Source organism: Limulus polyphemus, unplaced genomic scaffold, assembly GCF_000517525.1.
Source record: "Limulus polyphemus unplaced genomic scaffold, Limulus_polyphemus-2.1.2 Scaffold2510, whole genome shotgun sequence".
NCBI lineage: Eukaryota > Metazoa > Arthropoda > Merostomata > Xiphosura > Limulidae > Limulus > Limulus polyphemus.
The window spans coordinates 72630-89828 of NW_013668120.1; the positions used below are offsets into that span (position 1 = coordinate 72630).

The 17199-nt window shown below is 34.0% G+C and overlaps 2 protein-coding genes across 2 annotated transcripts in view; both read left to right on the forward strand.

Moving 5' to 3' along the window:
• Positions 1-111: 111 nt before the first annotated feature.
• Positions 112-5545, forward strand: LOC111087708 (polycystic kidney disease 2-like 1 protein). The gene is made up of 3 exons (XM_022395294.1): positions 112-118; positions 741-935; positions 4128-5545. The coding sequence occupies exons 1-3, from the start codon at positions 112-114 to the stop codon at positions 5195-5197; spliced, it is 1272 nt and encodes a 423-aa protein (XP_022251002.1). The 3' UTR covers positions 5198-5545.
• Positions 5546-12009: 6464 nt separating this feature from the next.
• Positions 12010-17199, forward strand: part of LOC111087707 — an 8622-nt gene continuing 3432 nt past the window's right edge. Inside the window, exons 1-2 of the mRNA XM_022395289.1 lie at positions 12010-12346; positions 15959-16088. Of these exons, the coding sequence (XP_022250997.1) occupies positions 12050-12346; positions 15959-16088 (427 nt within the window). The 5' untranslated portion in view covers positions 12010-12049. The remainder of the gene's footprint in view (positions 12347-15958; positions 16089-17199) is intronic.

Below are 17199 nucleotides of genomic sequence, written 5' to 3' on the forward strand. Positions count from 1 at the left end.
CATAAAATACTAGAAACTGGGTTTTGATATCCATGTGCTTTGTGCTTAATTACATGCACTCTAAATTTTATTAGTTTTATTGAAGCAAGATATTAGCCCCCCAGTGTTAATATGGGATGTCTGTGGACTTACAACTCTAGAAACCGAGTTTCAATACCCATGGTGGGCAGAGCACAGATAGCTCATTGTGTAGCTTTGTACTTAATTACAAACAAACAAAAAGCAAGGTAGTAATAGTGGCAAGTTGAGAAAGAGACTAATTCTTTTATACAAATTTTGGTGAACAATAGTTATTAAAAGTTTACACGTGAATATAATCACTAAAGTTGACTGAATTACCTTACAAGTTGCACCAGGAGGTTCATAAAAAAGTTTAGTCTATCTTGGACGTATGTAATCTAATATAATCCACTTACATATATATATACATATAAAGTATAACCATCAAGGCATTTTATTCACAGAAAAATCATGGTCTAGTTTTGTTTAGCGATTCATTAGCGTGTATTGTACAGTAAAGTTGATCAAGTTTACATCCATTCCTGCTGGGAGACCTGTGCGTTACTTGATTCAACATTCAGTTCACCGTATATATATATATGTTTTTTTTTTCAAATAATTTGCATACGGTTTCCAAATTGTTTCTTGTGTTTTGTTCTCCATCTGAGTTATTCACTATTCAGCTCTAAAACTCTTTAAATTTGCATCTGTTAAGGAACTTTAAAATTTCTTTTCCACAGTCTTACATAATGGTAACTCTTATGTGGAAGCTGTACTCGGGAAATATAGTTTATCGTACAGCTGGAGCAATGAAGACACAACTGACTATTTGTTTGGATGGAAAATTGCTCATAATACAAGTCAAATAGAGAGAACAGCAGTTAACCCTTGGATCTGGCATTCCAGCAAAGAATTATCCAGTTTACCTACAACAGGTAAAATATTATAGATTCACTGGGACTTGTCCCAAAATATTGTAAATACAAACTGAAACCATAAAAGTAATACATTTTTTATTATTTTTATGTCATGGAAATTATGTGTTTCTTGTTTTATTTAGTTTAACAGAATAGTGAATAATGTTATGGTAATATTAATAGAGAAATTCAAATAATTGTAATACAAGAATGATAATTAACTGATAGACTGAGTCAATAGCAACAATAATAAATACTTTACATCATATAACACAACTTGTATTTTAGATGTTTGTTATCATATACAAATCTTTTCTGTTTATGTCATGCCATTTCAGAGATATAAACAAATATAATGAATAATATGTGGAAATATTTTAAGTTACCACATGATTCAAATATGTAGTAGAAGAATCAACATTCTGCTCTTTCACCCCCCAGAGGCACAGTGGTACGTCTGCGGACTTACAACAATATAAACCGGGTTTCGATACCGAGGGTGGGCAGAGCACGGATAGATTTGTGCTTAACTACAAACAAACAAAAAATTCTGCTCTTTCAAGAAAAAAATTAGTTTGTTTTTAGTAAGAATCATTCCAAAATTATGAAAAATCCTTTCAAGCTGTTAATAATATCTTTAAATCAACTACAAATTCCACATTCAAGCCACAATGGACACATTAAGATCAATGTGAAAAATAGTATTAATATTGTTTGTGTTTATAACAACTTTTAAGCATATTGGTTTCCCAATAGCGGCTTTCGGTGTTTAAACAGTAGTTTAAGATTGAGCTATAATGCATTTTTTATAAATTTTATATTGTTAAATCGTTTTTAAAACGTTAAGATTTAAAACACAAACTTGTAAGTAGCCAATAAAATAGTGCCTGCTGTCTTGTAATTGTAGGCTCAAACTGAAAATAATATAACTTCATTTTCTTATTGTTTTTATTTATATACTTTTTAATTGTTTTATATGTGCGTGAATTTGGGAAAATAATTGTGTAAATTAAACAGACATTAGGTAAAAATTGTTTAAAAACTAATAGCCTATTGTAATTTATTTTAACAAGTGGGAGGACGAGTTATAGGAAAAATTAAGTATTTTTTTCAACTATTCCTAAATTTTGTGAAACGTAATTCATTGGGATCATTTTAAAACTCTTCTATATGTTAAAATAGTTTATAGTATCTGACTAAATTCTGGTTTAAATGTGACTGAGGATTAAAAAAGTCTTTTTCTGAGATTTTAAATGCTCAACACATTGAATAGTTTTAAATTTCGTGTAGACATATCAATTATTTCATATCTTTTGGCCTACATTGTTGACTGAGATAAAACTCACTCGTTAGTTTTGAATTAATTTTAATTGGTTTTTATGTAACTTAACAATATTCTAGCTACATATTATTTTGTAATAAAATTCAGTTCGTGAATCGTCTAGAAGGATAACTCTACAGTAATATGATTGATCGAACTGGTGTATTTAAGTGTATTAAAAAAGAAACCTATCATTCTATCAATGATACTTTAATCAAGACTGAAATTTTCCAACTAATATTGCTGTGCTCTGTCCAACTTGTTTTTGGGTGCATGAAATTTCATTATTATTTCACTGTTCATTTATCTTGCTTCACACTTTTCAAACACTCAGTTTTTTCTGATTGTTTTTAAAGTAACAAGACAAGTTTCTGTAAAGTTTTGGTGTTACTTTTTGTTTTACTTGGAGATTGATGAAAGTGACAGAGGGGTGTGGAAGAATATGTAGTAAGTAATATGTGAATAGGTAAAATTATTATGTATTAAATTAATCAAATAAAATTATCATCTTCTCAGCAAAATGAAACTTACTTTACTTATACTATAAATTTTTTGTCTCACTGTTTTATTTATAATAAAACTATTATTCCAGGGTTTCTGGTTTTTTGGGTAATGTACTTGGTAATTACTTGGGTGTTACAGAAAAGACAATACCACATCAACAAAACTGAGATGGATCTCACATGTATATGTTCAGAATTTATTAGGCTTGATAACAAGCAAAAATACAACCTGATAGCACTACTGCGAGAAACAAAATGAATTTTTTGATGAGAAACACCACTAATTAGGCAGCTATACAGCTATGACTGTTGTCTTCCAGGAACTTTGTAATATGTGAAAACAGGTTGAATAATTTATGATTTAAAGCAATATTAATTGAAAAATGGTTTTATTGAATACTTTTACCAACAAATGTATTGTTACATCTCAGTTCGTTAGTTGATTTTCCGTAACTTCGTTCCGACGAAACTTTAGCGACACAAGTCCTTACTTAATAAAACTGGTTTATTCTTTCCGAATACAACTTTACGATACACTTAATTTCAGCAGTCGCGCTATAACAAACGCTATATCTCACGTGGCCAACAATATTTTGTCCGCATACATTCAATTACTCATTACACTGTTGTCCCGTCACGTTGTCAACGTCTTATATATACAAGACTAACACATATCTAGTAGTCTCCCGATAATTCACGAAGGTTCGAGAGAAGTGGCGTGATACTAGTCACGTGACCTCGCTGACACAACACTATGATAGGATCATTACCAGTTAAGTAATTCAATAAAACTTCTTTAAGGGTTCGTTTTGGAAGTATTTCTTTTTATGGACTTCTTCCGTCTAGGATTTTCCATCCTCCTGATTTAATAACACATAAAAAGTGTTTAAAACCTGTGTATGCAAGTTAAAAGGAATCAACTTTGAATTTTATTTTGATAAGGTACGATACTGAAGCAGATAATGCATGAAATTTGGAGGCCTGTTTATCTTCACAACTGTATCTCACTGCATAAACAAATAAGGTGTGAAAGTGTTATCCAAAGGATGTAATGTGATTATGATAAATATAAAGTTACCTATTGTTTTGAGAACAATAGGTTACATTCCAACACAAAATGATGCATGTTTTTTTTCTAGAAGAAAGACTAATTAATATAAACATTTTTTTATATACACAAATATTGTAGCTTTCTTTTTTAATATTGATAATCGTTTTTATAAGATAATTCTTACATAATTATAGAATAAGATCCTTCTCGTATGAAAATAAGAACTTGTCGTATGTTTCAACATTTACCGTGAAAAAATTTTGTGTCATGCAAAATGTATCCTATGACTTGTATCAGTTGCCCGTGTATGTTTGCTGTGATTTTTGTTTTTATAGGTTTCCTAGCCTACTACTCAGGAAGTGGTTACGTTACTCAATTAGGAAGAGCTCGGCCATGGTCCTGGAGGATTTTCACTGAGCTAGTAGAAGCTGGCTGGCTAGATGAACAAACTAAAGCCATTCAAGTGGAGTTTACAACGTATAATGTGAACAGCAACTTGTTCTGTCAAGTGACACTGTTTTTTGAGTTTGCACCCACCGGTGGTGTCTTTACTAGAAGTTACCTTAACACTTTACGTCTGTTTCTTTACACAACAGATTTTGAAATTTTCGTAGCCATATGCGAGGTGACCAGTGTAATTTTCTTAATTGGATTTGCAGTTAAAGGAGCAGCTGACTTGTATAAATTGAGACTCCGATATTTCAAGAAGTTTTGGAACTTACAAGAACTTTCAGTGGTATTACTTGGTTTTAGCTGTGTTTTCCTTTACCTTGAACGAAGCTTAGAAGTTAAAAATACTTTAAAGGCTAATGATGCAAAAACTGGAAATAAATTTGTAAGTTTTACATATGTGACCTTCTGGGATTCTACCTTGTTTTATGTGCAAGCCATTCTCATCTGTTTAGTAACGATTAGGTTCTGGAAATTGTTGTCTTTCAGTCCTTACATGCAAGTTCCTACTCGAACAATCAGCAAGGCAGGGATTCCTCTACTAAATTTCTTCTTATTACTCTCTATTGTGATGACTGGTATGGTTTTCTTCTGTTATTTTACATTTGGTACAAAGGTGGAGATGATGAGGAGCTTCGTAGAAACTGTATTTTCATTAATCAATTTCAGCTTGGGCAGAATTGAGTTCAAGGTTATAAAAGAAGCCGATCGTCTCTTTGGTCCAATCTTCATCACCTGCTTTATAATATTTATAATCTTAACTCTTCTCACCTTATTCTTCGGTATACTGAATGGAGCTTTGGAAGAAACATTACACGAAGCTTTAGGAGCAGATCTTCCCGAGACCAAAGACATGTTAGATTACATGAATCATCAGATTAACATGATCTTTAGGAAAACAACTATCTCATGGGTTGAAAAGGTTTACATGGACGAAAAAAAAATGACTTTATGAAGTACTGACCTGGTTCCATTAACTTTATACTATGGTTACCCCCTTTCATCTAACTTGTATCATGTTTTTCATTGTAAATACTATTTTAAATGTTTTTAGATTTCAGTTGTCATAGGATAAATGTTTAGGGTTAAAAAGACTTACATAAATGAAAACTTTTAAAATTATTTTGCAACACTAATCCTTCCCAAGTTTAGTCTACTGTGATAATTCTTGTTTCTAGCCACCATTATGTTTGACCATAAATGCTACTTGAAATGCTCCTGATTTTATCATTAGGCTTTCCTTCTAACAAACAAAATGTAAAATAGCTATATAACAAAATTGTAGCTTCATCAACAAAAAACATCCCAAATATTCAGAATCACTAGTTCATTTGTCGTAATTTATTGAAATCTTAATGAACAGTTTGTTGTTGTTTTTTACATTACAACCCACTGTATTGTGTTTGATCCAAATAATTCCTTAACAACAGTTATTGAATACTAATTTAATGTATTATTTGCCATTTATATCAGACATACATTATTATTGATAATTTTACTTAGACTATGAAAGAGATATGGGAATGAGTATGTAACCAACAGTGTGTAATTCAGGAATTTTAGTTGTTATTTTTTCACTCTTAATGCTACTTTTTGAAATATAAAAGCTTGAACTTCCTAGTTTTTTTGTTTTTAAATCTCAAGATTGTATACATTGTTTATGTTAACAGGAAGAGGCATGAGTTTGTTACAACAATTGTATACATTGTTTATGTTAACAGGAAGAGGCATGAGTTTGTTACAACAATAAGATATATGCTAACATATATGGTATATTGTAAAGATATTGTCTAATTCCTGATATCACCATGGAAACGTTTTAATACTTTATATTTCCTTTTGTGATACTTTTGAAAGTTTTGTTTAAGCGAAATATTTATCTTAATGTTATTAAATGATACTTCGAAAAGCTTTTAAGTTAATAATTAATAGGATAACATTATTTAATTCTAACACCAATTATTTATTTATTAATCATCAGATATTCAACATTCTAGGAGCAGCTAACTCCCCTTTTAATTTTCTGGAAGGGTCTTAAGCCCCAGGGTCCCCCTATAATCGGCGGTGTTGAGAGTGATCATTACTGTTGTTAATCTATTCTTGAAAGTTCATAATTCAGGTTTTATTTCCAAATTCTCAGAGATATAGAAATCTTAAATAAACACCAACAGAACTCTGATTTATAAATAATGACTTAAATAAAATTAATAATAATTGTATTTTTCTTGCTTAATCTGGTTCACATAATAAACAGTTTTCACGAAAACTGATCATACATAAAGACTACTGCCATGTCTCTTATATCCCGGCCAGCCTGATAAAATCTAGTACAGGATGCTTGATATAACATGATCCCCTTTGCTTTCATTCATGGGTACTTATAATTCTATGTGGTAGTCTATCCCCTTCCCCACAAAGTTTAATAAGTAGGAGAATACAATCTCTTTCACCTTGGCGGGAAGTAAAAACTATGTTCATACTTTTCTTTTTTTGTACTTGTTAAAGTTTAACACACTAAATAGCTGCTAGATGTAAGGAGAAGTTTCCAGAAAGATCCGATAAAAATTTACAGTCAAGCCTTATATTTTAAACTCATTCTTTCTTGATAAATTCTGACCGACGTAGTGGTTAGGGCGCTCGACTTGCAACCTCTAGGTCACGGCTTCGAATCTCGCCACCGATCATGCCATTTCAGCCGTGGGAACGTTATAAGTCACGGTCGATTCCACTGTTGGTTTGTAAAGAGTAATCCAATAGTGGTGGGTGGTGTTGATTTTCTCCTAGTCATTCACTGCTAGATTGAGGATGGCTACCTGGAGAGCAGATGCACCAGGTAAATCTAACCGAGAATCAGTGATAATGCATCATCATCTAAGTTGTCCCAACGGGTGTAAGCAAACTCAGAACTAAAATAAAAAATAAGAAGCCTATTCAAACAGGCAATATATAAACCAATACACCTTAAAATGGGGTTGAGGTGGTAGGTCACTGGTTGTAACCCATACAATTTTTTTTGTTCAGAAACACAGAAAGCAAGGCAATCGTGTGATAATTTCAGACAAGTTCGCGAATCGACTACACTAATCACCAGGTCTACAAACCTTAGTTTAAATATATATATATATAACAGAACTATGTACATCAGTTACGCTTATAGATATATTGATGACGTTCTTATGTCTGATTATCGAGGTTTTCTTGACATAAACGATTAAATTTATCCAATTGAGTTCATTCTGGAAAAATAATCTATTTCACCAAAAATCAGAGCACAATATCTGGATTCACATATTAATATCATTAACCAAACATTCAAGTTTAGTTTTCAATAAAACCGATACTTTCGACTTTGAAGTTATAAACTTTCCGTATCCAATTACGAATATTCCAAATAAGTTATGTTACAATATTTATTAATCACTGCTTAACAGATACAGTAGAATTTGTTCAACATTACAAGACTTTTTGGATAAAGCTCGTAAACTCGACCTCTCAGAAACGAGATTTTTCCTATCACATTTTAAGCACAAAATATATCCCATTCTGTGGGAAATTAAACAGTAATCTTGCTATTGATGCTTGGAGACGGCTTGAATGGGTAATGAAGAAAAACTCTAATATAAGTTTAACATAACAGCAAATGTACAAGGTTTTGTCATCATCTCAAAGTGGGTTCCTCGTCATTGAATCTTGCTGTTGATGCTTGGACACGGCTTGAATGGGTAATGAAGAAAAACTTTAATATAAGTTTAACATAACAGCAAATGTACAACGTTTGGACAAGGTTTTGTCATCATCTCAAAGTGGGTTCCTCGTCATCGAATCTTGCTACTTGATGCTTGGAGACGGCTTGAATGGGTAATGAAGAAAAACTTTAATATAAGTTTAACATAACAGCAAATGTACAACGTTTGGACAAGGTTTTGTCATCATCTCAAAGTGGGTTCCTCGTCATCGAATCTTGCTATTGATTATGGGTTTAGAGGGTTAGTAAAATATCACGAATCTTTAAAAATGTTCACGTCTACTCTTTAGTTCTTGTAGATATTGTTTACAGTAATAACGAATTGCTTTAGTGTATTGACTAGCATTGGTTTAGCCTCCAGCTAATTTAATTTCTTATGATAATCAGCTAGTACTCTCTATATTACAGTTTGGTGTATGATATGAAATTCTTATTGGTTAAGTTACATGTTCTTCAGGGTTGTTTGCAATCTTCCTTTCCAAGTATTATTATTAAGGCGTTTACATTTGGCTTTTTGCAGAAGATTTGACGTTATTAATTGGTTGAGCATTAACTTAAAAATTTTGTAAAGTAATAATTGAGCAGTTTTGTAGAAAAAGTAGTAAATGAATTAACGCGGACAGTAAGTGGGCAAAGTTTATTAAAAAACAACAAAAGAAAACTCAACTTTTTCCATAACTAAGGACGTTGTAGTAGAGAGAAGTAATATGTGCGAAATGACTATATCAAAGGAATAATGACTCGATTGTTTATCCACGTGTTGCTGTGTCATTGGTTGGAGTTGTGATTTAGTTTCTGGAAAACGTAATTACTACACGATATGCGATGATTCGACCAAAAAGTACAGCCACGCGTCAAATCGGCACGAGTTGGAGGTGCAAAAGGAACACAGTCTGGCCAAATCCCATAAACTCCACATAAAACGAAAACGCTCTATAAGTATGGAGGTCTATTGAGATAGACATAAGCCTCTTGATAAGTTATTAGGGGAGTTTTAAGAGATTTAACAAAGATCCAGTAAATGAACTGTTTTTCATCTTGTACAATTTTGATTGAATTTAAATGCTGAATAAATAATATTTTTACTGTGTTTTACATTGTATCCAGTTTCTTTCTTTGCTCTAAGGTCAATCAAAATAAGCAAAACTCGTTTTAACTCTGAAATATATATTTTGTGTCGAACCTTTTGTTATATTGCAGATTCTATTCGATTACCCAAAACAAAACCAGTGAAGATGAGTACCACAATAATGAAAGGTTTCCAGATCTAATGTGTGGAAGGACAAGTGTGGTGATTTGGCACTGGTTGAATGAAATTGAGGAGAGTCAGTTTTAAGATGAATTAAAACCAAACACTTTATTAATGAAGGCAGAGAGATGGTTTGAGCTGGTCATCGAAAGTAGTAAAAGGTTGTTATTGTTAAAGCTAAACAAAATGATAAAAAAGAAAACTGAATTTCAGTGAAAATAACTTGTATTTCACGCTGAATCAATAGATGTACAATTTTCTACCGTTCCTCCAGTTATTGCGGTTACCATCCCTGCCTTTACTGCACAAGTGCATCTGAGGATATAAAATACGTACATGTTCATATGCCTAATTTTCGGATTTGGGAGACGGTGATTGTTCATCCGATGTTTTAAAAAATCAATTTCTACTTGCATTTTTTTTTGTAACTATAAGTATAGTAGTGTGGTAATTCTAAGACAAACCAAGCACGTAGCTTTCTGATCTCAGAAACAATTAAAGAATTCGTAGACTTAGTATGTAGAAAAACAAGTCGAGTAGTGGAATGAAAGATACGAGACTCGATGTGAAGCTGGAGCAAAAATAATCCCCATATTTTCTGAATAAAACAGAAGAACGACCGATTGCACAGGTGGAAAGTACTGTTGCATTGTGGTTAGTTGAGTTAAAAAAAGTAAGATAAATTTTATTTGAATTCATGTAAGGATAACTCACACGATCAGCAAAAGTCCAGGATAAATGGTTCAACATGGATGAACTTTAGCATCATATCTTAATTTCTTCACGAAAGAAATGAATCTGCCTTTTCTTTGAAGATAGAGGGAGATCTCCCTGAAAATCTCCAAAACTGCATTTGCAAAGCACATCTTCTCTGTAGCTGATCAACCAGAAAAACAGATAATCAGGAAATATCTGTGCTCCGTATAACAGTCGTAGATCAATTCACCAAATTTTCCCAATACGACTGTTCCATGAAACAGTAGACAACGTCTATGATGGAATCCTGCTATAGAAATTAATGTCTCTGTCTGAATTAAGCCAGGGCTGATGAGAGGGGGGAGCAGCTGCCCCGGCAGTGGGATATTCCAAAGCTCACTAGAAATACATACTACTTAATGAGCTAAAATGGCTACTGTTTTTTCATGGATTCATGAAGAAATTTGTCACCTAGTTTTTTTTAACGAAAAATCAGCAAAAGTTTATAAACAGAATGAAAGGGAGACCCGGTGATATTGCTGACACCGGGGCCTGAGTTGGCTGTCGACAACCCTAATTTAGCAAGTGTCCTTAGACGGATTTAAAATATTCCAAATTCTAAAATTAACTGATCAAAAGTCAGTATTTTTGTTAATACTTTAGAATTAACTATAATATTTATTTAACCTTTTTATTATTCATTAATTTACCTTCTTTATAAGAAGAGACATGAATATTAACAGAACAAATTAAACAAAAACTGGATCTCAAATTCGATGACGAGGAACCCACTTTGAGACTAATAATGGTTGGAGACGGCTTGAATGGGTAATGAAGAAAAACTTTAATATAAGTTTTACATAACAGCAAATCTACAACGTTTCGACAAGGTTTTGTCATCATCAGGTACTTGGAGACGGCTTGAATGGGTAATGAAGAAAAACTTTAATATAAGTTTTACATAACAGCAAATCTACAACGTTTCGACAAGGTTTTGTCATCATCAGGTACTTGGAGACGGCTTGAATGGGTAATGAAGAAAAACTTTAATATAAGTTTAACAGCAAATGTACAACGTTTCCAGGTACCTGATGATGACAACGTTGTACATTTGCTGTTATGTTAAACTTATATTAAAGTTTTCTTCATTACCCATTCAAGCCGTCTCCAACCGTTATTAAAAACTGGATCTGATTAGTTTCACCAAGCCCGACTGTCAAATTACATGAAAAAATTGGCAGAGACTGTAATTTCCTAAAATTTTATATACATCTTATGAAATTGTAGCTTAGTTACTCGGTATTATTTGTGAAATTTAATATAAACACATTCTCTATACCAGTCATCAAACTACATATCTCTAACAAACATGAAAACTGCCTTCGTTGCACGAAAGGTGTAATATCTTCAGGCACGTGATGTGTAAAACTGCTGACAGAGTTTTTGCGTGACTCCATTGGTCATTGCGTGCTAAATGTTGAATTATTATGGATTCAGCAGCATGATTTTAGAATTAAACTTTAGTATTTGGTGTTGTAACATTATCTCCAATTAAACGAGTTATTATCGTAAAGTCGTCACGTTCCTGTGTTATTCAGAACAATTTCCGTGATATGAATGTTACACTGCTACAGCAAACCAACGGTAGGAACAAACCTAAAGCAGGTGATTCTAGAAGTCACCACAGTTACGACCTCTAGCGGTAAGAAAGGAAGGTTCGTTCAGAAAAGAGAAACTACAAAAAATTAAAAAAACAGAACAGGAAACGAGATAAAACCAAAATCAGTATTTCATTAGTGGTAGGCAAATTTGTTAAATCTCGTAAAAGTAATATTACAGATCTAAATATTTTTGTTTTTTGTAATTGCCTGAAATTATAAATAATAATGAAAACTTCGTTCACTTCTTTGTTTCGGTTACCAGAAGTGATGTACGTAGTGACTGAAAACTGGTTCCCACTGACGGACGTAGATATTAAGATTGTTCATAATTATTTCAATACAGCTTCATTTTCTGACGAAAGTGTGTTAATTATAAGATAAAATAAATGTTAACTGTATTCGGAATTTTGTTTTAGTGAATACACTCGCCGACGTTTAAAGAGCTTTCAGAAGACTATGAATTATACAGTATTCTCTGTCTGGAGTTTTGTTTCGTTAGCTAATATCTGCACTTCCAAGTCTCCAGTGTTCACTACTAGTTACTTTTACCGTCTTCGTGCGTTCAATAAAACACCTGAAACACCACTTTGGTCAATGGCTTCACCCGCAATGCGCTGTTTATGGTTGTGCCTGGACTTGGGAGACGCCTGTTTCGGTTGGAAATACACAGAGTCGTTACGTAAGTGTAGTGTTCTTACAGAAGTTTCAGATACAGAGAAGCCAAAGAATAGCGAGGATGTGTTTCTAAAACCTGTAAGTTGAACTCTGAACTCTAATATTATATAACAGGAAAGATTATAGGTAAAAATGCCGCCTCCAAATTTTAAAACCATTTATAATAGTGTTATAAAGTAATTTTTCTTTTGGCTGTCTTACAGAAAATTAAACCAATATTTTGGATTTTATATTGGAAGAGAAGGGGTAACGAAAAAGAAAAGGATTGAATAAAATCAAACAACGTTAAAAAATTCTTGAACACATGAAAATTCCCCTTCTCAGAGGTAGAGTTGTTAAAATAAGAAAGAAATAAGCTAATGTCGCCTAAAGTGGCTAAGAAACTGTTTGTTTGTTTTGAACTTCGCGCAAAGCTACTCGAGGCCTACCTTTCGCTAGCTGTCCCTAATTTTTTAAGTAATATAATAGTAAGTAGAGCACAAACATTTTTTATGGCGCCTCTCTTCCTAAACATGCATTTTGTTGCTCCCTCCGTTTCTTAATATGCGTTTTATTGCTATCCCCGTTTCTAAACTTGCGTTTTGTTGCCCCCAGCACTCCGTATAAAAGTCAAATAAGTCTTAAAATGGTAAATAGCATAAGGCAAACAGTTTCAGTTTACTCACCAATTTAGTGTGTTTGTTTTAGAACAAAGCTACATAGGGCTATCTACTGTGCCCACCGCCTGGAATCGAACCCCGGATTTTAGCACTGTAAGTCCGTAAAATTTCCGCTGACCCACGGGGGGACCCAATTTAGTGTGGAGGATGAGCTTGAGATGAGATGAGGTCCATTCTTGACTGAATTGTTGACGCAGCAGTTTGGAGGTCACCCTCTACCTGCGGACGAGATCGCTGTTTCGTTTTAATTACTGTCAGGGTAGAAAACACTGACTCATATAGATATGTTGACGTGAAAGGTAAAAACACTTCCATCGCTTTTCTTGAGAGATCAGAGTATTCCTTGCAAATAGCATCCAGAATTTTGACTTGAATTCTGTCTGATGAGTTTTATCACTGCGTAGTTCCATGTGTTTTTCTTGAGCTTCTAATAGCAGGTGGGGAGTTATGCTACCATTAACTGGATTCCATATCAACTCGTGTTCCCCCATCGATTCTTGGAATTGATTGAAGTTTTTTTTTCTTTAAACTATAATTTAAATCATTTTCACCCAAGAATTCACTAAAGCAAAGAAACATTTTACAGTTTTCATGTCTCAAACTGGTTTTTCCACAAGTTTGTTTTTGCAAAATGCACACACTTTTTCACTCAGTTTGCAAAATATTACTACTCCGACTTTGTAGTAACAAGTTAAAGTCGTTGAGGTTATCGAAAGTATCAGCCAGCTAGCACCTTTCTGGAAGCCCATTTCCATCCATAAGATACACTGCTAGTGTGAGGTTGCAGTCTAACAAAAACAAAGTTCAAGTTTAATCTGAACAATGCGACTAAGTACCTTTCATCGAAACGACCAGTGTACCTTTGTATGTGGCAGAAGCTTGTCGTACATGGGTACCATTTCTCCACAAAGAATGGAAAACATTCTACTGTTCAAAGCTCTTGATTTCACAACTCTCACAGCATCTTGTAGCAATTTGTTTGCCTATGGCTGTAAATGTTACATCTGGAGCGAGAGCACTTACTTTAGTTCTGAATCCTTTATTTGTTTCTCATAAATGTAGCTGCCTCATCAGTGCTTACTTTGTGGTGAAAAACATATCAACATGAAAAAAGATTACTTTCCCTGTAGCCTTCTATTCCAGTGCTTGTCAAAATAAAAACTCTTCATAAGCTTCCTCCCCTTTTTTGGCCGTTCTGGATGCGTGTTACCATTTGCATTTCTACATCACAAGATAGTCTTGACGGTCTCACCATACCTCTCCATCCATGCATGATCTCAGAGCTTTATATTTATAATGAAGTTTTCAAGGCTTTTAAAGGAACAGTGACCTGCTTTTCAAACAGTCTGCTTTACCCTTTCAGTTGTTTCACTTGTTGCTTGAAGAACTCGTTGAGTTTACTCACATGCTCAGGGGGTTTGGTTTCCAAATCCCCCCTAATCTATTTGTATATAGTGTACATGATACATGTTGTTACTATATTACTTCATGGTAGTAATATTTGTATGGTAATTTTTCAAAGTTCTATATTTTTAAATTTGTAATTGTAGTTGTGCGCTGCTCTACCGACTCTCTGTGCCCCATGGGACTAGAGAAAAGGCAGCTAGTCAACACCTCTCACTGCCAACTCTTAGGCTACTATTTATCAATGAATAGTGGGATTGACTGTAACATTGTAACGACTCCACAGTAAGTGGTGTGCAAAAATTTTTATGGTGCCTCCCTTTCTTAACATACGTTTTGTTGCTACTGCACACCCCGGTGCCTCCCTTTCTTAGCATACGTTTTGTTGCTCCTGCACACCATGGTGTCTCCCTTTCTTAACATACGTTTTGGTGCTCCTGCGCACCCCGGTGCCTCCCTTTCTTAGCATACGTTTTGTTGCTCCTGCACACCATGGTGTCTCCCTTTCTTAACATACGTTTTGGTGCTCCTGCGCACCCCGGTGCCTCCCTTTCTTAACATACGTTTTGTTGCTACTGCACACCCCGGTGCCTCCCTTTCTTAACATATATTTTATTGCTCCTGCAAACACCGGTGCCTCCCTTTCTTAACATACATTTTATTTCTCCTGCACACCCCGTATAAAAGTCTTAAAGTGATAATTTAGTGTGAAGGATGGGCTTGTTGCCAATCGCAACAACTAGCTATTCTCTGATTTGTGTAAAGTTGGGCGTGGTGAAGACGTGCACTGTGCCTTATCACCTCCAATCTGTTAAGGTTTTGTATTTTTCTTGTATGAACAGAATAAAACCATGCAGACCCAATTCCTCTTGTGAAAACGTACTTTCGTTGCAGCTTCAGTGTTGGCAGATACCCAGTGAGTTTGTGAACTCCTGCTGCACAGTGATGCCAGTAATAGTGTAATTGGGTAGTTTTATCACAATTTACAGGTTGGAGTGGAACATGTAATCGTGTTTGCTAATTGTACACTGACAGCTGATGATGATGAAAGAACTGCTTGCTGTTGTTATTTTCATCAAATACTACCATGGTAGAAAGGTCACCATTTGGATGGATTATACAGAACCGAAGTGGCTCGTGAACTTCAAAAATCTGAAAGGGATGATTGTACTTTGGATCAAAATGTCGCATGAGTACAACTCTGTTATACTATATCATCAAAACTTGCAACAAAGAAATGCTAATGGCTATATTACTGCATGCTGAGATCCGGCAAGTACCCAGTCCAGAAGAGTTAGACTCCTACAGGTAATGGTGAGTGGATTGTATAAGATTAACCAACACGCAGATAAAATAGCAAATTTTAAAACCCTTCAAAATCTACTGTTCCAGACAAATAGGAGTATGAAAAATGGCGTCTCCACATCCACTCTCGAACTTAACACTGCTGTCTGGCACATAAACTTTGTACATATTGAATTCGACCTATGAATACTAAAATGCAACAATTAATCAAAAAAGTACAATAATGATTATATAAATTCACATTTTAGTTAATGAGAAGCCTTATTTTGATTACTAGTCTGTACAAACGTTTGGTTACTTTAATGTTGTTGTTGTTTTCCAGATCACGTGTAGGAATACAAACTGTTTGCATGGTGGCGAATGTCGAAACCTGCCTAGTCCAAGATTGTCGTCTGCTCTGGCTTTCCTCTGTAGGTGTCGCTGTGGTTCTTGTGGTGTGCACTGTGAAAGATGTGAGTGTATGAACCGGTATTCTTCTTTTATATGCAATAACTTCTACCAGAAGAGCTGCCAAATAAGAATTGTAATAAATAGGCTTAACAAGGGCACGGGAGTGGAGATAGCTGCCCCTTAAACTTTAATTTGTACTAGTGAATAACAATTGACATTTCATATGTAAGTCTCTGTTCACTTCTTCGCAAATTGTAAAAGCCTGCTTGGTGAGTGAGGTATTTTTTATTTTTTTTGTGATATACGGAATGCATATATCTCACTTTTTTGATATAATGTGTCTCTAACATAACAGTAAAGTTTTAAAATATTATTACAACTCTGAAAGGAACACAATCTGGGATGGAATGGAGCTTTTTTTGGACACTCGAGAAATCACTCAGTGATCAACCTCACTTTAAAGTTGTACCGAGTCACATCAAGGTTTACGTTTTTCATTGATAATGTTTACGCCTTAGTGAAAGTTGTTAGTTTGTAATTCAGATCATGGAGTATATTAAATAGACCCCCATTTTTGGTATTTGGGACAGGCCAATCAGAAAGTTTCTAGTTATTTGTATAACCAATCTGCTTCTGGCTAAGATGTGAAAGTGAACCCATTTTTGGAATTTGGGATAGGCCTATCAGAAAGTTTCTGGTTATCTGTATGACCAATCTTCTTCTGGCTAAGATGTGAAAGTGGAACCATTCTTCTTTGTTAGAGTTTATGCGACGGCATAATATTTGAAAACCAATCAATAGGCTTAAAAAATTTAAAAAACAAATTAACTGTACATGTATTTTTCCATCTTAATTTGTCTATTACAACTCGAAAAAATATGGTAAAAAAACAACATCTGTTTTATAACAGTTTCTTTCTAAGAGTTGGTGTTGTTTTTTCTGCCAACCGCTTTAAGATAATATTTAGATCCAAGTTCGGTTAAAAACGCTTTTTCTACTTGCATTTCATCAGAGTTCCCATCAACTTCAATATAAGATTCCTACTACGCACCAGGATCAGCCATTGTTTTCTTTTGGCGTAACATTTGTCAATGAAGTGTTTTTTATCTTCACACCAAGTTTTATCTCTTTCATTTAAACAATAACAAAACACTACTCTTTTATTTGTTAATT